Raw genomic sequence first — 24,432 nt, forward strand, 5'->3', positions numbered from 1 at the left:
CTTTCTAAAAATGTATTTCTCATTATGCTTGTTTAACTTTGTATGTTCAAGTTGAGCAATACACAATTAAAAATTTCAGTATTTAGTGCATTCTGCTTATATTATTATCTCTTATAATTAAAACAAGTAGATTCATGATACCATCGCAATCGCAGTATTGTAAACCGCAATATGACTTTCTCCAAATTGTGCAGCCCTAGTTGGTAATGTTGAAAAGCTAGTAAGATTTGAAAGTAACATCTCCTCGGGGCTCCGTCTAACCCCTCCCCCTGCCCTCGGGGCTCCGTCTAACCCCTCCCCTGTCTAACCCCTCCCCCTGCCCTTGGGGCTCCGTCTAACCCCTCCCCCTGCCCTCGGGGCTCCATCTAACCCCTCCCCCTGCCCTCAGGGCTTCCCAAACACACAGAGGTGCACCGCTGCGTCAGAGCAGAGCGGAGAAAGGACCGCAATTTTACTTCATGTCTCGTTCACCGGTAAGCAAACACCTACTATTATCATGCAGATTTTTTTTAAACAAACATGAATACTGTTAGCAATGCAGAGACGACACAAATTAAGCTCAGCCTCGTACACGGGAGGGGTAGAGTACGCGCAGCGGGGCAAGGAGTAGAGCTGGGCAATATATTGATTTTATATTGATATCGTGATATGAGACTAGATATCGTCTTAGATTTTGGATATCGTAATTTCGCAATATGGCATAAGTGTTGTCTTTTCCTGGTTTTAAAGGCTGTATTACACTAAAGTGATGTCATTTTCTGAACTTACCAGACTGTTGTAACTGTTCTATTATTTGCCTTCACCCACTTAGTCATTATATACATACTACTGATGATTATTTATCAAAAATCTCATTATGTAAATATTTTGGGAAAGCACCAATAGTAAACACTACAATATTGTTGCGGTATCGATAAAGGTATTTGGTCAAAAATATCATGATATTTGATTTTCTCCATATCGCCCAGCCCTAGCAAGGAGGCATTTCATTGGTTCTTTCCTAGTGGACCGCGAGGCTGTGATTGGTGGGAGTTTTTACAGGATTACAGCAGCTAAAGATGACGGATCTTTTTCGCTCCTTTCTCAGAGCCCATACGTTATTTATTGCTGTTGGAGTGTAAAGACCATTACAAACAATATATCAAAACGTGTAGAACGGAAATAGTTACCATCCCTGCCTTTAACTTCAAACATGTCTGCATGAAGGGCAGAGGAAATCATTAAATGCCGCTCTGGACAATGTTGATGCAATCTCCTTGGACTACAAATGTTAAAGCCTGGGGTAGTAACTAATTTAATTATGTTCCTGGTGATATGCACATACAATTTTGTGGGGTCGTACTAGTGGGGTAATTGAAAATGCATGTAGAGATAAGACTGATGATGTCCCGCTTCAGTTTTTTAACCACATGGATATATACGCTAATTTGAAACCAATTTTCCAAAAATGAAGTAGAGTTTGGTTTCTGCTTCACTCCAGATGGCTGGATGGTTGATGGTGGTCAAGATAAAAACTGAGTGATTATAGCTGAGCTTTCGTACTCTGCTGCACAATAACCAAGCTAACAGATGGCTCAGTCATTTCCTGATAGTGTATAACCGTCTCAGCTGTATTAATCAATGTGTGTTGTCCAATGGCATTTTTAACAAAGAGCTCAGATACTTGAAACACTATAAAGATTTCTCAGTAGTGTTTTGCTGACGTGGACCAGCACCGATTGCTCTTCATGCTGAGCTGCAGACAAACTGCCGTCACTCTGGAAATCAAGAAACTCACTATACCTTAAACATTAATTTAAGATCTCATCTCAGGTGGAAACGAGGAGAGAGAAATGTTTTCTTTCCCTGTGGAATGTGCCTTTCCACCAAGCGTCAAAAGAGGAAATAAAAAAGGGCAATAAAATACGTATTTGTCTTTTGCGGACATTCAAATTTGTGAGTAAATAGTTTATATAGCTCATTTCAAATATGAACCCTTCCAACCAAATGCACGTCTGTTTGAACACAGTGGCCTACCCAAACGTGAGCGGATGCTGCCACTGTCTGACAGCTGCCAATAGGTCCGTTTTTATTCGTGACTTAAGGCCGTTTTATGGTTCTGCGGAGGCTCCACGCAGAGCTTTCCCCATAGCCTACGTAAGTGGCCTGATGTTTATACTTGTGCGCTGGTGTGTGCGTCGAGCCGGCGTGTGTGTGTGCGGAGTGTGTGAGCGAGGGAGAAGTGAGAGAGTGACGCGATTAGCTCCGGAGCGAGTGCCGACTCTAGAGTCATAGTGAGAGAAACAAAGTGTCTCCTCTGTTCTTTCTGACCACGGTGGGAAATCTGGAGCAGGAGAAGTTAACCCTCTGCTTGATTTCATGTTTATGGAGAAGGAGAACCAGGAAATGAGTCGGGGGGGGGGGAAATGCAACGCTAGCAAGCCATGGCCGAGCACCGTGTGTCACTGCGAGGTGTAGTTACATTTTTAGAGAGGTGCATGTCAGGCGTAGGGTCCGGCGCAGACTCTGCGGGGGTACGCCGTCGATTCTACGCAGAAGCATAAAAAGGCCTTTAAGCTTATAGACTTACTGTAAGATTGTCAATGATGTTAGTCATTTCTCTCTGGAGGAGGCAGTCATTGAAATTGCCTGTAATGGGGGGGAAAAAAAAATATATATATATATATATATCTCTCTCTCTCTCTCTCTCTCTATCATTCATTAAACACCACTGATAAATGCTGTATTCATAAGCTAACTTTATTTCATTTTAGGGAGTGAGCGTATCACATTTTTCATTATTTTGTCTTAGTTCATTTTTATTATTTGCCATGTAATGCACTTTGCAGATGCAACCAGTACATAGTTTGGCTGCATTTTCATCTCTTGCATAGGAATGGGATGCATATAATTTGAGGTCAGCTGAAAAAATGTTAATCAGAAAATTGAAATAGCAGCAGCTATTTTTGCCTTTTGCACAAACTGCACCGTCTTTTTTTCACAACCCTGTTAAAGTATGAGGGAAACAAAATCTCTGATTGGAAATGATGCTGTGATGCCGCTACGAGGATTATTTTGTTGTTGAATCCTTAACATGGCCTGTGACATTTGCTGCAGCCTCTGTACTTGAAGCATAAATCGACAGCAAAAAATGTCCTCTCTTATATATATATATAAAAATAATTAAAAAAAAAACAACACCTTGAAAACACATCAAAGACGCTGAGATGGAATACATTTTCTTGGCAAATTTGGATTAAGGTTATTGTATTTTGGAATGGAAATTTCATATTGCAGTGGAAAGAATTAAGGACTTTAACAGGTCCTAGCAGCTGCTCACTGAGGCTTGGTAACCATAATTAGGATTGGCACTTTCAAGCCCGCATTTAGTGACCAGGGAGTCCAGACAAGGCTCTCTCAGTTTGGGGTTTGAGGCTATGCTACACCAAAGAAAAAGGTCATTCACAATCAAGGTCTCAAGGGGAGCTTTTTAAAGGCCCCTTCTCCTTCCAAATCAATCCCAATTTCACAGGCAATTCTTCAAACACTGCTAGAGAGTGCAATGACCTATTGCCATCTGTGGCCTCAGTGTTGAAGTGAGGTCATTTGCAAATTATTTTAGCATCAAAATGGCATCTTCATGATTTGTGTTCATGGTTAATGCAACTATTGATTAACAACTTTGAAAATGGCAGAGCTTTTAAAGTACCTTTCTTTCAGTCTGTGTTTTCAAGGTTGCCGCATAAACAAGATTGTTCCTACAGTTTATTTGTTTTAGGATAAAGAAATTGACTAACCCTGACTGTTCAGAACGGGCCTCTTTTCTGTCTGCACTCATGAATGTCAATGTGCTGAGAACTAACATTAAACCCTGAATGTAATATTTCAGAAATCCTATCACTGAAGGCCTAGACGTTTTAAATGATTTACATTTGAAAGGCTTGGGTGAAATCGACGTGCAGGGGCATTTCCAGCAAGGATAAGGACACTGAATCTCACACGAGTTTGACCGCCCTATATGCAGGTGGTGACAATCCAGTGACAATCCAGTGTTTTTCTGGCCTTAATCCTAATGCTTTTCATGCTGCGCTTTATGTAACTGAAATGTAAAACTTTGTATGTAGCGCTGTGCCCAGATGGAGTAATACGTGTCCATATTGCCGCCATGGCAAGCTAGACAGTCATCTTTCTGGAGCAGCGTGGTGGATTAAGAGTTTTTAGAATGATGATCTCAACTCAGAAACAACCCCCTCCCTGTGGCCCTGGCACACACAGCCAGCTATAACAAGTGATTGTGCTTTTAAGAGGATCTTGAAATTCAATTTGGACAGTTGTGTTTTCAGTTCATTTTAAAAGCATTGGTCATTGTTTATCTCCTCATTCTATCGCGAGTTATTGTAATGAAAGGTGAAGTGGCATTTTCCGACTGCATCTACTGAAGGAGCTTCTATAAAGGAGGCAGAAATAATAAATAAATTAAATAAAGTAGGTAAGACATATTTGCTGAAACTGACCCTGTGTTCCAGTAGAACTACATGAAGCAGGTCATTAAAAGAAAAATATCCGGCTCCTCTGGCTCCACCTACAGCCTGCAGTGTGATTTGCAAAAATCCACAGCTCCCTGTTCAGATGCACCAATCAGGGCCAGGGGGGGTGTCTAACTGTATGTCAATCACTGCTCATGCACACGCATTCATTCTCCCTTGTGGGGGGAGGGGCTTAGGAGACCGTTTTGTGCTTTAGCGGAAAGTGGGGGAGGGACTGAGAAGTTGTTAATGTTCAAATATTTTGGCTAAGTCCTGGATCTTCACAATCCTACCTACAGCACCTTTAACTGATTAGTCAATTGACAGAAATGATTATCTTTGGATTTTGAAATGTTGGTAAAATAAGTAAATTGTACACGTTACCTTGGGCTCAGGAAAATATTATTATTATTATTATTATTATTATTATTATTATTATTATTATTAGTAATAAACACTAACAGATTTCCAAAACAGCAAGTTAAACTTGGTTGTGCTCTGAAAAGAGCACCGAACTAATCAGCTAAAAAGAAACATGTAGAGAAGAAAACATAAAATGTAAGTATTTAGAGAGTAAATTATTAGAATTTCTGATTTAATGGAATACAAACCTTCATAGCAACAGTGTTTTGGCAGCCTGAGCAGAAACACTTAACCTCCTTACAGTAAATTACATTATGTTATGGGGCTTCATGATGTGATGCTATAAATCACAAGCTGGTGGGTACACATTTAATATCAGTTAATTTAAGCTGACTGTTGTCTAGAGCAGTACAGTGAAGAAGATTGGAAGTATGACTGAGGTGAATGAGGGGTGCAGCGCTTCATCTGTTGAACTGGACTGAATTACTGTGGAAAAGGAAGTTAGATGGTTTGTCTGGCTATGTTTAGTCCCTCGATAAATCAATTTCTTTATTTTTCTCTACTGTTTGGTTTTGCTAACGCATGCATTTATTGTATATATTACTTATATTATCTTTAAACTTGCTGTACCTATACTTTTTGCTCCGTGGGTCGGCGATAAACATATTATGGCTAGCACATATTGCAGAAATTGAAGTTGACTTGACTTGATTAGCTGCGAATCTGGTCTATAACAAACTAAAGGTGAGGCATGTCTTCCTAACAAAATCATCCCACTAGGATTGTGTCAGCTTGTGATATTTAGGCCATGTAAATAGGGTGAAGTCAGTAAAGGACAAGCTTTTCTCTGAATGAGATTTAATCCGGTCATCTAAACCAGGTCCCTTAGTAGCATTATGTGGTAGAAGTAGATAACAAATTGGGCCACATTATGCAACTGCCAGAATTCAGTCATGGTAACCTTCAAACGCTATAATGGAGGTGAATAACTACGCTGAGTGAGGGCAGTCGATCAATAGTCTCGCATTGACAGACCTATCTCCACAGGGCTGTGAAGTAAAGTCTGGCTACAGCACAGATACATTCTGGGATAGGAGGGAAAAAGGTTCTGGGTTGTTTGCATTTCTTTAAACCAATCACAATCGTTGTGGGCAGCGTTAAGCTCCGGCCACAGTGACGGTGGCTCTGCTAAATAGTAGCTCAATGGTGTTTTTTGCTTCCAACGGCGCCTTCAAGGCAGCTAACCCTAACCTTAACCCTAACCATAACCATTGCCGCGCTGCCTGGGAGGAGACGTTGGGGGCAAAAAAACACCAAAGACCTAAATAGTAGGCCTGCACGATTCGGGGAAAAATATGAATCACGATTTGTTAGCTTAGAATTGATATCACGATTCTCTGCCACGATTCTGTTCTCACGAAGTGCAATGTTTATTGCACACATTAACCATGAAAAAAAAACACCTATAGCACATTGAGCATCACCACAAGCCTGTTAACACAGAGGCTTCAATGAAGAGAAGGGAGAGCATTGCAGCGCTTGAAAACCTTTTTTATACAGTCTGTTTAAAACTCACAGAAGAAAGTAGTAGCGTTTGTGATGCAGTCGGCTCATAAAATGAAATGAGAATCGAAGTCATTAAAAAAAAAAAATATATATATATATATTTTTATATATGCTGTCAAAATAATGCGTTAATTTCGATTAATCTGAGAAAAAAAATTAACTATATAAATAGTATATAAATAAACTACAGCCTCGTGGTGCATTTGAAGTTATTGTAAATGTCCTTTTCCTATCTGGTTGTTGTTTTTGTCGTTCAACAGCAATTTACTAGTGAAATAAGTTATTGTTATACATTATTATTAAATCATTTAATTTTGACCATATGGCCTTAGCAATAAACAAGCCGTTCTTTAATGTCACCAACTGTTGTTTAGTACCCTTCTTTTTCTTTTCTTTTCTTACTTTCTTAAAAAGTATCAGTTCAGGCACCGTTAATTATGTATGTGATTAATTTCGATTAATTAATCACAGAGTATGTAATTAATTAGATTAAATTTTGTAATCGATTGACAGCCCTAATATATATATATATATATATTTTTTTTTTATTAGAAAATTAAATCGTGAACAGGGTGAATCGAGATCGCGATTTTATAACAATTAATCGTGCAGGCCTACTAAATAGTCTCAGGAAGGAACTTGTTTTGGTGGAAAATTTGCACCCTGCAAAAGAAAACTGTTGTTGTTACCTAAAGCAAAGGGATTTGAGAACAGCAACATAAAGAGAGCGGAAGGAGAGGGACATGCGGCACATGAATGTCAGGCTTTTCCTGGACATGTACTTTCGTTATCTATTCGATCAATAACTTTTCTGCTTTTCTTCAGTGTGCTTTGGCTAACGCTCTCACCTCCACTGTTTCTTCTCTTCATACAGGCGGCATCTTTGAGACGCTTGAGAATGAGCCCATTAGTGTTGAAGAACTGGCCTTTAAATTCGCTGTAACCAACATAAACAGGAACCGGACCTTAATGCCAAACACCACATTGACCTATGACATCCAGAGAATAAACCTATTTGACAGTTTTGAGGCCTCGAGAAGAGGTAAGCATAATCTCGTTGAATTCTGAGAAGCTTTTTGTGTTGAAGAATCAATAAAAGATTGTGTCTCTCCTGTTGGTCATTTGTTATTTTCTCTCTCCACTCTCCGTTTTATTACTTCAGCCTGCGACCAGTTGGCTCTGGGGGTTGGGGCCGTTTTTGGCCCCTCTCACAGCTCATCTGTCAGTGCGGTCCAGTCTATTTGTAACGCCCTGGAAGTCCCTCACATCCAGACCCGCTGGAAACACCCCTCAGTGGACAACAAAGACAGCTTCTTCATTAATCTCTATCCTGAATACACCTCCATAAGCCGAGCTGTGCTGGACATAGTGCAGTACTACAAGTGGAAGACGGTCACTGTTGTCTATGAGGACGCAACTGGTGAGTCAAACCAGTCAAGCATTAAAACCCATTAGCAGCCGAATGTGTCAGCACTGATTAAAACATAGGTAGCACACACACGTTAAATGATATCATACATGAAAGTAATGGCCACGTGAGTGCACTTACACAAATGTGGGATTTGATCGTTACGTTTGTACATGCAGGGTTTTCCCTACCATTATATTAGCTGTTTGGGGCACCACCTAAGCCGAATGAATGCAAAGTCAATGTGAGCATCAAAACTTTCTGAATGACTTTTGTCAGATTAAATGATTGTGGTTGGTCCTCAATGGACTTCTTTAGCAAGTTTATCTTTAAGCTTTGAGTGTTATTAATTATCCGCTTTGGCTTTTCCAACGTTTTAGACACATACGTAGGATTGGGCATCAAGAACCGATTCCTACTTGGAATCGTTTCAAAAATTACGATTCCAGTGGAATCGTTTAGAGGATTTGGTTTCAAATCCGATCATCGCTTCCCAATTTAAAGCAACGCCAAAGCACTTTTCCTCTTTGGTCCCCCTACAGGTAATTGTCTATTACCGCTGTAGTAATGTCTCATTCGAACTACAGATCCGCTACCCAATCTGGCAAACTTGCATAGTGTGGTTATAGCCGATAGGCAGAAGTGCCGCTCACCCTGTTACGAGTTGATGAACCACTGAAACGATTTTGGAAACATTATTTTAAAAAAGGTACAAAAGAATCTTTGATGTTGCTTTAATATGTGCAAGTTTTGGTTTCCGTAGCGGCCAGGCGCTTGTTGTGTTGCAGCCTTGGAGCTCAGTGAGCAGCGCTCTAGTCTGGCTTTATTTTACAGTGAAAAAGCTGTAAAACTGCAACCCACCATTGAATCAAAATAAAACGTTCCTCTTATTTGTGACAACAGGCATGTGACCCGTTTCAACTCCACCCCTCAAAGAATCGGAATCAATGAGAACCGGAACTGAAAGGAAGAATCGCAATTGGAATCAGAATTGTTAAAATCCAAACAATGCCCAACCCTACAGATATGTTAATAATAATGGTCCAAAAAGATGCAAAATTGGATTTCTTTTTATTGAAAAACAATATGCGCACCTAAGTCATCCACAAACCTATGGAAAACACTGACATGGGTAAAAGCTGTACATGTGATAGAGTACAGTGGTACTCATAAGTTTATGAACCCATGCTAAAGTTGACTAAAAAGAGGAATAAAAAAAATAATTTTTTGGAAATTGATCTTAGACCTAGAGATTGTTCATGGGGTACTTTCCATAAAATCATCTCTCAATGCAAATCCAACCAGCTATTAGGCTAACTGAAATAAAACCATGCCAGTCTCTAGGTATGGTGAAGGGTATGTGATGATGTGGGGGGTATTTTAATTCCAAAGGCCAAGGGAACTTTATCAGGATCATAGTATCCTGGATCCATGAAATAACTGGCCTTTCAAAATAAAAATCTGCCTGCCTCTATAGGAATTTAACATAGGGGTGTACTGACTTATGCCCCCTGTATTTTAAGGAAGAACATTTATTTATTTACGATACATTATTCATTCACAAAGAAAATTGGTGTCCTGAAAGGTTGAATTTTTCCTAATTGTTTTAATTAAGGCATTAAGATCAATTTCCAAAAGATGATTTTTTTTATTCCTCTTTTTAGTCAACTTTAGCATGGGTGTCCTAAACGTATGAGTGCCGCTGTATAACCACATGAAGGTGTGGAACCTGAACACTAAAGTCAAAGTGTCTGTTGTTGGTAGGCAGGAAGGACCTCCATTTTTTGACGCTTAAGTGATTAGAAGCCATGTGCAATGGTTGCAGTACATAGTTTATGTTAACTGGACATTGAGGAATCTGACCTGAACAAATACAGCTCCCACAAGCCTTTGATACTAAATCGGATGGGAGTTGTAGTTGTTGAAAGCTATCAAATAAATTTTGCTTTTTCTGGATTATAATAAAAAGGAGATCCATTTTAAGGGAAAACAAGGGTTACAAGGATATTGTTTGGACATTTAGAATGCATTCTTTTCATTCAAAATGTTACTGTGTGGCTTTTAACAGACAAACAGTGTTGGAAGGTTCCCTTCTGTCGTAAAGCTAATAGGTGAAGAACGTTGGTTTCGAAGGTGGCATCGATACAATTTAAATAGTGAAAATAATATGGAATCAATATTATGGATTACAGCATAGATTTACTGTACATGTATTGTTAAAAAGATAGATTTTATTAATAGATTAATCAAGACAAAATGAATAGACAACTATTTTATTTATCAATCAAAAATGCCAAAAGACTCTCCATTTCCACTTTTTAAAACCACTGTCATCAAATGATCTGTGGTTTTCTTTTTACTGTTGGTCAGCCAGAGACATAGACTGAGATGATAGTCTGAGATCTGGGGAATTGGGAGAGGCATTTTGCAATATTTTCAAACATCTAATGGACTAAATAATTAACGGTTTAACCGTAAAAAGTATGTTTAAAAACAATAATTGTTGCAGCCTGTTTCCACAATTATTTTTAATATTCACTGTAAATAGTAGCCTGGACTGATAGGTCATGCAAGAGATTAACAGAATATGGCAAAATACTACAGTTTAGACTAAATCACTATGGCTTACACCACAGATTTACTGTAATAATATTCTGTACAGACATCCCCATGTGCCAACTGATACATGTCAGGGGTTACTTTATTGGTACCCGTAGGTAAACTAGGTTTATAGTCTAAGAGGCAGGACATCCTTAAAACTGTGTAGACCACCACATAACATGCAACACACAGAACATTAAAACATAAGACAGACAGTAGAACATGGATTTAGAAAAAACAGTACATGACCACATTGACTTGTGCAGTTACATGCAGAAATTCAACAGCTAGTACATGACCAAGGTGCTTCTGCGTTGTGTGTGAGTAATTCTACAGTTTGTTTAACAGAGTGATTGCTGCTGGGACATATATCGATATTATATGGAGAACGTGATATGAGACTAGATATCGTCTTAGATTTTGGATATCGTAATATTGCATAAGTGTCTTTTCCTGGTTTTAAAGGCTGCGTTACACTAAAGTGATGTCATTTCCTGAACTTACCAGACTGTTGTAACTGTTCTATTATCTGCCTTTACTCACTTAGTCATTATATCCACATTACTGATGATTATTTATCAAAAATCTCATTGTGTAAATATTTTGTGAAAGCACCAATAGTCAACGCTACAATATCGTTGCGGTATCGATATCGAGGTATTTGGTCAAAAATATCGTGATATTTGATTTTCTCCATATCGCCCAGCCCTAGAGGGGAGATACTGGAATTCCCTATTCAAAGGGTGTAGGCTATATTCTAAGATGGCCATAGCTATCCACTGTAGTTGTTTAGCATACAGGGATGTGGGGGGGGCAGCTGGGACTCACCAGTCAGCTTATTTGCCCATCTTACAATTTGATTTAGGCGATTCTTGTGCTCACCCAAACAATGACACTAAGGAGAAAGATATGATGGATTCGATAAAGGCATGATAGAATAATGTCATCATGGTCTTCTCTATATGAAAATGGTACAATTTTCTCAAGCAGTATAGACGCTGTTGTCCTTTCTTTTTTTTTTTTCTCCCCCACACAGCTTCACAGTTCTCCTGGAAGTCATTTAGAGTCAATCATTGTCCCTAGATATCTATAGGATTCTACTTGATCCACTAGTTGACCATTTATAGTTATGGCCTTTACCCTCAGAGGTTTAACAATAAAATGAATGACAATGTATGTGGTTCATAGTGGGAGTCGTAATATCGCGCCCCGAATAGAACGTTGAGGTTAGGACGACGTGAAATACATTTATTAATCACATATTAGTATGCTGTGTTAAAAAATAAAAATGCCATGACTTTTCCAAAACTTGCTGGGTACTTCCATAACTTTTCCAGGGTTTTTCAAAACGTGAACCCTGTAAAAGAAATGTCACAGAGATAATGGGGTATACGTGCAATTTAGTGTCCCAAATTCCCCATACAATGTCCTTAATTAATTATGAACCTGCTAAACCACCTGTGCTACCCTAACCCGTCTCAAATAAGACCCTCGTCATTTGGGACACTCCGTTTTTGGCAAATAATTTGGGACAATAAACTGGACGTAAGCCCTGAAACATGGGTCTTACCTTTAAAAGAGCTTCTCCTTTGACTTTGGTTTTGTGTCAGCGGGCCAGACTCCACAGCAGCACGTTTGGTTTCGATGGCCAATGTCTTTACCAGTCTCGTTTGAAATTGTGATTATAAAGTTGCATTTACAGCAATGTCCGCCGGGGGGGGGGGGGGGGGGGGGTGGTGGTGGTAGAGCAGTAACATATCTCACAGTCTGCACGTCGTCGAGGCCGTAGTGCATCGGGTCATTTGGAGAGAGAACAATGTGATGGTTTGTGATCCTGTTGTTGGAAACGCTTCCATTGCGCCGTCAAATCTCCCGCCATTGCTGTCTCAACGGAGCAAAACCTTCTTTTCTGGCTCATAAACTGGCATCCGCTAACTTCGCCGAGCAACTTTACTTAAGTTAGCTTAGTTCCTGACGACCAAAGTCATATGCAAGTGATTTTTAGCTCGAAAAAAAACCCCAGACTAACCGCTTAATGACTGTCAAAGAACTTCAAGTCTTGATTGAGTTTCAATTACACCTGCTTCGAGTAGAACATTCTTCTTCTTTGGATTAAGCACACTAGACTGCAATGGCGTATTGCTGCCCTCTACTGTTTAACAGTCGTTAACATCATCATCGTCATTCATATTTTATTATATAGTCCAATACTGCGCTCGAGCACACCGTCCCTATTCTTGTAGTAGTAGTTAAAGACAAGTGCGTATCTACACCAGCCTAATTTGAATGTTTTATTTTGAAAATCGAAAGTTTAGGTAACTATCATGTCCGCAATATCGTAGCTTGACGAATTAAATATGCCGCGATTCCTCACTGCGACCACTGGAGGGCAGTAAACAGATATAAAATGAGATTTAAAAATTAGCATTGAGCGGTACAAGAAATCCGTTGTAAAAACACAATACAAATAAACTTAACAAATGTCAATATCAATATATATTCTAAGATGTCAAACATCGTTTGATATAAAGTTCACCTGTATGGCTATATAATTTTGCCAAGATAACGAAACGCTAGGTGGAGATTGCGACGGACTTCAGTGTATTTAGAAATGAGTGTTTGTCGCCCTCCTGTGGTCATGAAGGAGAGTTTGTCAAGCTAGCATCAATAGTGACATGACAGTTTGTGCTAGCACTTTCGTTGAATGATTTTAAAATAAAATTCAACTCGAAATTGAGTTGAACAACATGACCAAATGTAATATTGTGCTGGTAAGGATCTCCTTTTTGTACTGATTAACGTTACCTTCTTTTGCAGAATGAGTTACGCTACCCAAGTCTGCCCTCTAGTGGTCACACCGAGGTACTGAAACATCAAATTAGTCAAGTTACTGTCGCTGTAGAAACAAGAGCATGATAATACTTCCGGTGAACAGTTTCAAAATACAGTGAAATACATTTATAATTACTATTAAGTAGTAGAGTGTTAGAGGGCCTACTGGATGGTTGTCGTGTTGCATTTCATTTATGACAATTACAGATGTTATAAAAAGTATAAAATATATTTGTTAATATTAATTTTGACATAACATATGATTCAACAATAAATACACTATTGTCGGCCTTGATGCTAGGAGATGACGGTAATGTGTACATTTAAAATCGGAGTGCTTACTGCCCTCTAGTGGTCGCAGTGAAGAACTGCGACATCAAATGAGTCAAATTAGCGTCAATGTAGACTAAAACTTCCGTTAAACACTTTCAAAATACAGTGACCAAACCGAAGCAATGACATTTAAAAAAAAACAAAAACAGGCAAGTCATTAAGAACAGGTTCTTATTTACAATGGCGGCCTGACAAGTGGCATAGCCACTTAGGGAAAGGGAAGAAGAGCTAGATAATAAATACATTAGAAATACATACAGTTTAGAAATTACATAAAATACAATTTGAAATACTACACAGAAAACACTTATCGAGATAAGTGCACAGGTACATGGGTGAGTAAGAAAGGGTGAAACCATTCAAATATTTAGCTGGAAACATTATTATGTCGAGAAGCAACTGCATATGTCCGTGAACAAGGATGATATTATGGTTTTGAAGGATGAAATGGAAATTAGTTTGTCCAGTTTGAGAAGCTTTTGCAGAGCATTCCAGTCTCGGGCGGCGGCAGATTGAAAAGATGCGAGACCAGAGGCAGAGTTGGTTTGGGGAATGCAAGATGAAATTACATTTAACTAACCGAAATAAATATTAAATAATTAGGCTATGTTAAATGTTGTGCTTGGGGTTTGACACTCAAAACCCTCTAACTCCTTCAGTGTATAGGTTAGTTGCTGCTAAGAAATCATTTTTATCAGAAGAACCCATCATAGAGCATGGCCGTGCCAGCTGTTGTATGTTGAAACTACCATACTGGCTACATTTTAGCACCTCTACATACATGGTGACACAACAATAAGCCTGTTTCCATCCCACGAGGCTTTGAATGTGTGGCTAAAACTAATGTTGTTTTGGGATGCTTACAAAATAATCTAGATTGTATTGTAGATCCTGCAGAATTGACATTTAGCATATTATTGGGCTTCCTCCTCTTCTCTTCTCTTACCTCATCTTATTTTATCTCATCTGACAGAGCGGATGTTGGTCAAATAAAAATGATGACAGGTTTGTTAGATGGATTTGGCTGTTTGGTGGTCTTATACACAGTTTGCTTAAAGTGCTCATATTATGCTCATTTTCAGGTTCATAATTGTATTTAGAGGTTGTACCAGAAAAGGTTTACATGGTTTCATTTTCAAAAAACACCATATTTTTGTTGTACTGCACATTGCTGCAGCTCCTCTTTTCACCCTGTGTGTTGAGCTCTCTGTTTTAGCTACAGAGTGAGACATCTCACTTCTGTTCCATCTTTGTTGGGAGTCGCACATGCTCAGTACCTAGGTAAGGACTACTAGCCAGTCAGAAGCAGAGTATGAGGGAGTGTCCTGACAGTACCTAGGTAAGGACTACTAGCCAGTCAGAAGCAGAGTATGAGGGCGTGCCCTGACAGTACCTAGGTAAGGACTACTAGCCAGTCAGAAGCAATAATTTAAAATTATAACGTGTGTTCCAAAGTGACCACGTTTGTCTCTGAAGTAAAGGCTGGACTACAGTAGAGCTGTTTGGAGCAGTTTGTGAACAGTGTTTTCTGATGGAGATGGTGAGTCCCTCTGGGGTGGACTTTGGGCTTTTTCACTTTCTAAACCTATTACATGCACAAAAAAGATATATATATATATATATACAACACAATAAAGGAAAGGGAAAAAGCATAATATGAGCACTTTAGAAAAAGCACCTGAGCTGTGTAAGAAAATGTATTAGCCTATATGTTGAGACTGCATGCTGTCACTGAAGCAGAGGCATTTTTATTTAAGCACTCAAACACAATTAAAAACTGATTATGTTTTAATTACATAGTCTCTCTTCCACTACACCATAAATAACCTTTTTATTTCGAGAACTATAGTTAAATGTCTCCAGAGGGGGACTTTGGTTATGTTTGTGATCCTAATACTGGTCTTCTTGTCTTTTAATTGAAGGACTGATTCGTTTGCAAGAGTTGATCAAAGCTCCGTCCAGATACAGCATTAAAATCAAGATCCGCCAGCTGCCAACAGGAAGTAAAGATGCCCGTCCTCTGTTGAAAGAGATGAAGAAAGGGAAGGAGTTCTACGTCATCTTTGACTGCTCTTACCAGACATCAGCTGATGTTCTCAAGCAGGTGAATAACACACATCTACCAGCAGGCAGTCTACACACTGTCCTCAGGGTTTCATTCATAACTCGACACCCAAAATGCAATTTTTGGATTTCTGTCAGAAATCCAATTAGAATTTTTCAGTGGAGAGTACTTTCTGTATTGCTTTCTGGTTTAATATTCACTATGTGCAAGATAAGTCTAATTCTATCCCCTTCCGAAATCCCATGATCATTTCCATATCCAAGCAGAGCCTATTGTTGAGCCAGACATACACATTTAGAACCAAAAGCTGCACGGAAGATGACTTGGAAACACAACGCTAACATGAGCAAATTGTGACATATACTTACTCGGATAATTGTTGATGCTAACCATGCAAACAATACAAAATGAAGCAATTCAGAAAATGGGGGTGGGATGTGTAATTTGCAAGAGTGTCTTGGTATAGATGCAGTGGTGTAGTCTACATGATGCGCAGGTATACGCAGTATACCCACTAAGAAAGCTCCAGGATTTCCACATACCCACTTAAAAATGACACGTAACAACATACTTTGCTTTATAATTTATATATATATTTCCACCGTAAATTGGTGCATGAAAGTGTATCAAAATGCAGGAAATGAAGTTGTTGATGCTCAAAACTTCCTTGGGGGAGGACACCCCCTCCCTCCCAAAAAAATACAATACATTACAATACATTAGACTGCACCACTCTATAGATGTGGTTGGATAGGGAAGGAAAAGATGATGTATGCTGGCTGGAGAAGAACTAGATGTGTAGTCCTTCATTTCTCATCCTGTTTAGATCTTGTCCATGGGGATGATGACTGAGTATTACCACTTCTTCTTCACCACACTGGTAAGGAAAACTGCCATCTACATTTCTGCATCTCAAGAACACGCAAAGGTTGTTTTTTATTTAACGTCAGTGCACGGGAATTTAGACTCTCTGGATTCACTTTGAAACTGAATTGTAAAACCTGATGGATATGCAGGTTGGTAACGTGCCATGTAATTACCCCGTTCTATTGTCTTAATCAAGTGTCCTTTTATCCTACGCACGCTTAGATGTGTGTATTCACCTAGAGATCCTGTTATGCAAAGATTATGCAGATGAACTCAAACATCTGTGTTTTATAATAACATTGCTGGATGTTTCCAGTGCCCTTGGCATAATTCCATGCTATTATACTGTATATTCTTCCACTGTTTTAATCAAGTGTCCATTCACCCTTGCTGAGTAACTCACATCTACTTTTTGGGTATTGCTAAGCAGAATCACATTCATTCTGCACTTGTTCTTATTCTTTATTTTATAAAGGACAACACACATTAATCAACATTTCTGTAAATGTGCCAGTGTAACTGTAGTCCTTTGGCCGGATGATTTTAGACCAGAGCAACCGGAAGCAGCAAGACACTAGTACAGGTTAAACTATACAGACAGAAGTCAACAAGACACCATACAGACAGCTAGAGCACCAAATAAGCTTTCTCAGTATAAGCCATGCAGAGCTACAGGAAGCAGCAGGACATTAGCACAGTTACACATCAACAGTAGCCCCATTCACTGATGACGTTGCACTTCTACAGGACCTGTTCTCCCTCGACCTGGAGCCGTACCGCTACAGCGGGGTCAACATGACGGGGTTCAGACTGCTCAACATAGACAGCCCTCCGGTGGCCTCAGTGGTGGAGAGGTGGGCCATGGAGCGACTGCAGGCTCCCTCCAAAGCTGAGACTGGAATGATGGAGGGGATGATGACAGTGAGTTTAACCTTCCACCTTTCATTCCTCATGTTAAAGGTCTGTCAAGTGTAGGGGCTGTGTTTCTCAGTGGGGACACCCATGTTAACAATGTCCATTCTGATTGTACTGGGATTGTTTACATACTGTAAGCAACATGCTCTAAAGGTTGCTGAAGGCCCGTTAAATCTACATAAAGCTTTTTTTTATGTATGTTCAAGCAAGTTAGGACAATTTCATTAGTAATTTAATCTCCCCAGTTCTTTTATGAAGGGGTAAAGGAATAAAGATAATTTGCAAAACATAAGTCACAGTAATCCACCATGGTGCTTTCTGATTGTACACACAATCAGAAAGTTATTTTGAATGAAATTGCTCACCAAATTGGGCTCACTGTGGCTGATTGTGGTCTGATTGCTTTCCATGTTAGTGAAACTAGCGCTGCCGTTTTTGGGGTATGCTTTGAGAAACCATACGCTGCTGTGCATGTGCATCCACAGTCCTGATGTGATAAGTACATTGCACGATCCTCGCTGATGGATGCTGACGCCCGCGCCTCTCTTTCAGACTGAAGCCGCTCTGATGTACGACGCCGTCTACATGGTGGCTGCTGCCTCGCAACGCACCGCTCAGATCACTGTCAGCTCCCTTCAGTGCCACCGACACAAACCCTGGCGCTTTGGATCACGCTTCATGAACATGCTCAAAGAAGTGAGTGTGTTTTATGAATGTGTGACAGCCACCCTTCTTCCTCCCTCCATCCCTCCATTCTTCCATCCATCCATCCATTCATCCCTCCATCCATCCATCCATTCATCCCTCCATCCATCCTTCCATTTCACAGCCATCCATCTGTTTCACAGCCTGCTGCCTCTATTTCGTTTCCCTGGCTGCAGGGGCAGAAGCAATACAGTTAGGAGATCCGATGTGATGTACGAGGAGTGTGTGACATGATTGACGTCATGTTGGGGGTTTCCTAAATTAGTGGGTTGTCAGATAGCTACTGGTGAGAGCTGCTCACTGAGAGCTGTAGCTTTTTTATACTTTGTATATGTTTAATGCAAAGAGGATGAGAGCAGAAAGATTCTCCGAACATAATACTCATTTTAAAATATATTTTTTACAAAATGACTCTCTAGGTCCTCATTGATTTAAGTTTAAAGGATGCTATCGTAAGTGTGTTATCTTGTGTAGATCTTAGATTCAAGGTATTCAATTCTGCATGAACTATTGATCTGACAGCAGACGGAAGAGGAACACAATGAACACAAAAGCACACTGACAGTTTGAAAAACATGGAAAATAGCTCAGTTTAATCGTGGAAGCGGACTTTCTCAGCTCTGCTAAGATATTTCAATTTAAATTGAATAGGCTCACTTGTTATATTGCACTCTCCAATTAGATGTTTCTTTGACAAATGAGCTTTTAAATTGCAAGTGTGGACAGAATATTGAAGGACACAGGCAATGCCAAAAAGCCCAGAGAACACTTTCCAGCTGTATACCCTCAACAGATTTTGTCTGTAATTAGACTTGTGATCAGCGTATTTACATTAGCACACTGAAGTATAACATGAGCTTCTGTTCTGTTGGTGAATAACAGTGTCCTTTCCTGCGTTCTGTCTTCTACTCCATAAACCTGACGTCCTATATCTTGGCAAGCATTGTTTTTATTACAGTGCATTCATTCAGAAGGACAATACTGTTTTCTTTTCATATTTTGGCCCATTTACTACAAATCAGCAGTGGAAGAAGTATTCAGATATTTATTTATACTTTAAGTACTAATACCACGCTCTAAAAATAAGTTACAAGTAAAAAGTCCTGCATTGAAAATGTTACTTAAGTAGAAGTGTGTAAGTATCATCAGGAAAGTGTACTTAAAGTATTAAAAGTACTCAATGCAGAAAAATCCTCACATTTTAGAAACTGTGTTAATTGACAGTTGTGTGTTTAATGGTGTAATAATTTTAGCTGTATCGTTATATTGTTGGGTAGTTTCATTTATAATAAAACATTGTATGTTATAAACTACATGTGTTTTGTGTGAAAAAAATCCTAATTTGTAAAGTAACTAAAGCTGTCAGATGAATGTAGTGGAGTAAAAAGTACAATATTTCTCTCTGAAATGTAGAATGTAGATGAGTATAAGTAGAAAGTGGCATGAAAAGACAAGAATCAAGTAAAGTGCAAGTACCTCAAATTTTGACTTAAGTACAGTACTTGAATAAATATACTTAGTTACATTCCACCACTGCTACAAATCATCTGTGCTTTACACTACCAGCCAATCTTTTCCAAAGCTTACCATATAGTTCTTCTGTTAATCATCAGTGTAAAGGCTCAGCAAAAGCTCAGCAATGGACAACCAGGGAGTGTAGATCGTTAACACCGAGGAGGCTCAGAGGAGAATGAGGGGCAGGTGTGCGCAGTGGTGTAGTCTAGTTTTTGGTAGTGAGTATACTGTAATTTTTTTGCCCCCCAGCATTAGACTCGCCCGTCCCAGAGCGACAACCCCATAGGTTTTTTGTAACGTTACTGCGTAAAGCATCTGCCTCATCTGGCTCATTTTCTGTAGTTTCTGTAACGTTAACTTCTGCTGCAGTGTCATCCGAAGCAGCAGTATAGCTTCAGGGGCATATATCTACTTTATTGATTCACATTTGTTAATTTCAAATTTGCGCAGGGAATGACCGCCAAGCAACTGTGTTGTTGTCGCAACACAGACAGGGTGAATTTATGAACGTAAGTGTGGAAGTTCTCTCACAAAACAATCATCGTTACGTAACGGTATCATTGCATTTTTGTAAGTGGGTATACTGAAATCCTTGACCTTTCCTAGTGGGTTTACTCCGTATACCTGCGTATCACGTAGACTACACCACTGCGGTATGCGACTGGGGTAAGGTGGGACGAGCTGAGGACAAATGCTGGAGGGTGAAATAATAACAAGGTCTGAAATGACAGGAGAGGTTAGTGGCAGCCGAACAGGGGACTTATTGAAACTGATGATATGAACTGGTAGAAACCATGACAGTTTGTGTCCATTCATTTATTACTGCATCAAGATCAACTTACAAGACTTTAAACTTTCTATCTAGTCTCAGTGAACATCTTGTCTGTCCTTATCTCTATCGGTTATAATTGGGTGGCAATGCTATTGAGAAGTAGCATATCTGCTAAGTCTGCTTAGTTTTTTACCCATGAGAGTGAATTTTTTGTGATAGAACACAGACTTTGTTTGCGGTGTTCCTGAGAGTATTGTCAGGAGGGATTATACTCTCCAGCAGTGGAGTGTCTGCTCTCAAACATTTTTTGCACTAGAGCTGAGAGTGAGTGGTGTGTTGGTTCTGCTTGACTGGACCGTTTGTGAATTTTCTTATATTTGTGTATTCATTATACAATGATTTCCCATGATCCTTCTCACTAGTTCTGTGACAGTGTGGTTGACAGGTATGACTGATTTGAAAGGTCTGCACTGCATTACCACCCAATAGATGTGTAACTTTGACAACGATCAAAGCAGACATGACGTTCACTGTGGTGAATCCCTTCCAGCAGGTCTCTGCGAGTGGCAGCCTGGATGCTGGGAAATACATTCAGAAACACTGTGGTACGATTTGGGAAATGATCAGCAGTAGTACAGAATTTAGGTGGTTAAAACATGCAAAATACTGATATGATCCTTTAAGAGGGTTTAGTTTAGTTTAGTTTATTTGCACAAAGATATAAAGTACATACAATAGATTTTAAAAACAAGCACTGTAGTGCTAAAAGGCTTATTCAGAGTCCCTCCCCAAGAAAAAAAAACACAACTGAAACATGATAATTCCTCTACAAAATATAAAAAGTAAGACAAGCAATGAAACAAACGAACAAACAGGTAAACATAACACACAAAATGTATATCTATGTATACAATGAAAATTAAATTAGAAACTTCTCTAACTGTGACCTAAAGGCTGGCAAAGAATTGTATTTTATAACTGCGTTATCTGAAGTGTCCAAGAAAGACAGTGAATCCTCACTCTGCACTCTGCTCTCAGGGAGGAGGGAGGGCAAAAGACAATTTCCCCTGCAGGAATCAACCCTGTATCACATATTTAATACTACAAGATAAGTTCTGCAGAGAAAGTTATATGAAGAACTCACAGCTCAAGGGAATAAGGCTGAGCTTTGTGCACTTGGACTATTTTCCGAAATGTACCAGTGATTTGTTGGTGAGGCTGGTGTATAGAGGCCTGAGGGAGGAATGCGAAAAAGCAAATGAGTTTTTCTCACAATGTTGCTGCTGATGGTTTGTCCAATGTATTCACGGATAATCACTTTTTATCATCTGGATTCTCCAATCCAAGAAGATCCATGTCATCATTACATGTACAGTAATAACATCAACACATGGTCGACACAGAGACACTTTTGATTGGTGGGGATTAAAAAGAGACTTAATGACATGAATAAATCTGGACAAACAGGTCAAGTAGGTCTCACACGCTGTGTGAAGTGGTCTAATGAAAGAGCAACTTCATCAAATGATACCGTGTAACCTTCTATAGATGCGAAGGATCTTTGCATTAGAAACGGATGTCAGAACATAATGAAGGGGATAGCGTTCCTCAGGATGGCATCAAGTTTGATCTTTAATCTTACGTTTGTGTGTGTGCGTTGCCATGTCCCACACAAAATTTTTATTTAAATCATAATGTGAAGCTTGTGAAGCAGTACAGCACTTTAGAATGATAAGGTTAGATTAATTTCACTCTCAGTGGCGTTTTGTTTGTTGCTTATAAGCAACAAACAAAACGCCACTGAGAGTGAAATTAATCTTGACAAATCCAATTCCAGTAGATTGAATCAAATCATGTTCAGTTATAAACTGACTGATGCCAAGTTTCTGTTTAAAGGCTGAAAGAACAAGATGATGAAACACAAAGGCTCAGAGTTGTTGTTGGCATCTCTTAATACACCTGTAATTCATTTCTAACAAAAACATCCTCAAAACTGAGCCACATAATGTGTATATCAACACATTGGAGTATTTTTTAGAATCTAATGCATGGTGTACAGTAGCATGACACTAAATTAGTTACCCAGATTGTTAGATTATATATTACAATTCCTTATAGCGACGGACAGTTCACCCAAAGACCCAATAAAACCTTTCCCTCTTAGCTCAAAAGTCATTTATTCATTCAGAGAGTTTTGTTAGGATTTGTGGTGGTTTGGCATTTTGCCAGTAGGCTACCATGTGCTCAGTGGCATTTGGTTTGTGTCAGTCCAAGTGCCACCAGTAATTTCTCGATCTGAGAGCACACACTGACAGGGAGCTTCCCTACTCTGAGCTTCAACACAAGTCCTTTCAAGATAAACAAGTCACGCAGCTCTTCTCCCATATACCGACTTTATTTCCCAGATGTATTTGGCTATTATTATCGGCTTCTGTTCATTGGAAAAACCTAACGGCTATGTCCGTTTTCAAACATAACTTATTACTGTTACGCTTACTCACAATAATTCACAGGCCTTGTTGTAATCAGTGCTCTCTGAGAACTACTTTCTCCTTAAGAACACCAACCAACTGTCTTATGTTTGTGCAGAAATAATAAACTGTTCACAACAAGTTGTATGGTTAGTCAGTTTTCCAGTGATAAGATTGTTTTCATCAGTGTGTGATTAGATTATTTCTCACTTAGTTGTGACGCAACAGTCTCAACTAGAGATGTGGCTGTGGTTTAAGTCTTGGATCGAGCCTCACCACATGACAATTTGGTGTCATGTGGTGACACCAACTGCTCCTTTAATTCTATTTTCATTACACTTTGATTCGCAGCCAGAAAGAAATTGAAATTATGAAATGCCATTGGCTGAACATGGCGAGTTTACAGTAGGTCACTGTGTGTATTGATTTGTAGATATGCCGTCTTCCCTTAAAGTAACTGGCTTCTCAGCTTCCTCCGTCAGTGCAAAATTGAGATGCAGCTCATTTCTCTGAGCCCTCTGTAAGAGAGATTTAGCGTGACTGTTATTCAGCTGAGCTCATTTCATTATCAACTGCATTCAAATATCTCTGAGCTCTGCTGCCCACCCGCTGCTCTTTACTCAGACAGAGGCCATGCCTGCCTGCTCCATTCACATCACTGTCCACCATGTTATATACTCAGAGATATTTCCATTAAGGATCCAGCCAGTGCAAAAAAAACCCCATTAAGATGCAATATGCCTTTGTCAGTGTTCTTTGCTTAATGTAGCACTCATCAATTATTAATTTTTTAAGAACTGTTTTAATTTTTTTCCAGGCTTCTGCTTGACTGGATTTATGACATTAAAAACTGAGGGATTCATTGGTTTTGTTTTCTGCGCTCTCTTTGCCACAGGCACAATGGAATGGCTTGACGGGACAAATAGTAATAAACAAGACAGACGGCCTGCGGAAAGAATTTGATTTAGATGTCATCAGCCTAAAGGAAGATGGCTTGGAGAAGGTATCTGACTAACTATCTGACCCGTGTCTCTTTACTGTCAGTACATTCATAGAAGGGCTGAAAGGAGTAGGACAAATATAGACAAACCACTGCTACCCACTGTAACCTCTTTTTTTCTAAAATTGCAGAAAGATGACTTGTCTGCAAAACAATATAAAGTACCTTGAAATCTGGTGCACGAACTGTTTTGACACATAGCTCGTGCGAATAATTGTAGCTGTCATTTTAAAGTCAAAGGTTTGTGGATGTTCCGTTAATCACATTGGCAATGCTTCTCTCAATGTTGGCAGGTCATTAACAGGCCTGTTACCTGTTAATGACAGATCTCTTCACGACAAAGAAATGACATTTAAGTTAACACATTTGGAAGTATATATTTAGATTAAAACATCATGAGAGCTGTAACCAGAGGAGCTTTTATTTTCTTATTATTTTTCTTTTTTAATCCAAAATTCACAGTCATTGTTCATTGTGAGTTTAAGGGCACTGTGATTAAAATGCTTTCTCTTTA

General features: G+C 39.3%; 1 protein-coding gene across 1 annotated transcript in view; it reads left to right on the forward strand.

The window, feature by feature from the left end:
- Positions 1-24,432, forward strand: part of LOC144515154 (glutamate receptor ionotropic, kainate 1) — a 38,296-nt gene that overhangs the window by 8,238 nt on the left and 5,626 nt on the right. Inside the window, exons 2-8 of the mRNA XM_078245743.1 lie at positions 7,309-7,476; positions 7,597-7,854; positions 15,531-15,712; positions 16,500-16,553; positions 17,288-17,461; positions 18,008-18,151; positions 23,814-23,921. Of these exons, the coding sequence (XP_078101869.1) occupies positions 7,309-7,476; positions 7,597-7,854; positions 15,531-15,712; positions 16,500-16,553; positions 17,288-17,461; positions 18,008-18,151; positions 23,814-23,921 (1,088 nt within the window). The remainder of the gene's footprint in view (positions 1-7,308; positions 7,477-7,596; positions 7,855-15,530; positions 15,713-16,499; positions 16,554-17,287; positions 17,462-18,007; positions 18,152-23,813; positions 23,922-24,432) is intronic.

The sequence above is a fragment of the Sander vitreus genome, chromosome 3 (genome assembly GCF_031162955.1).
Source record: "Sander vitreus isolate 19-12246 chromosome 3, sanVit1, whole genome shotgun sequence".
NCBI lineage: Eukaryota > Metazoa > Chordata > Actinopteri > Perciformes > Percidae > Sander > Sander vitreus.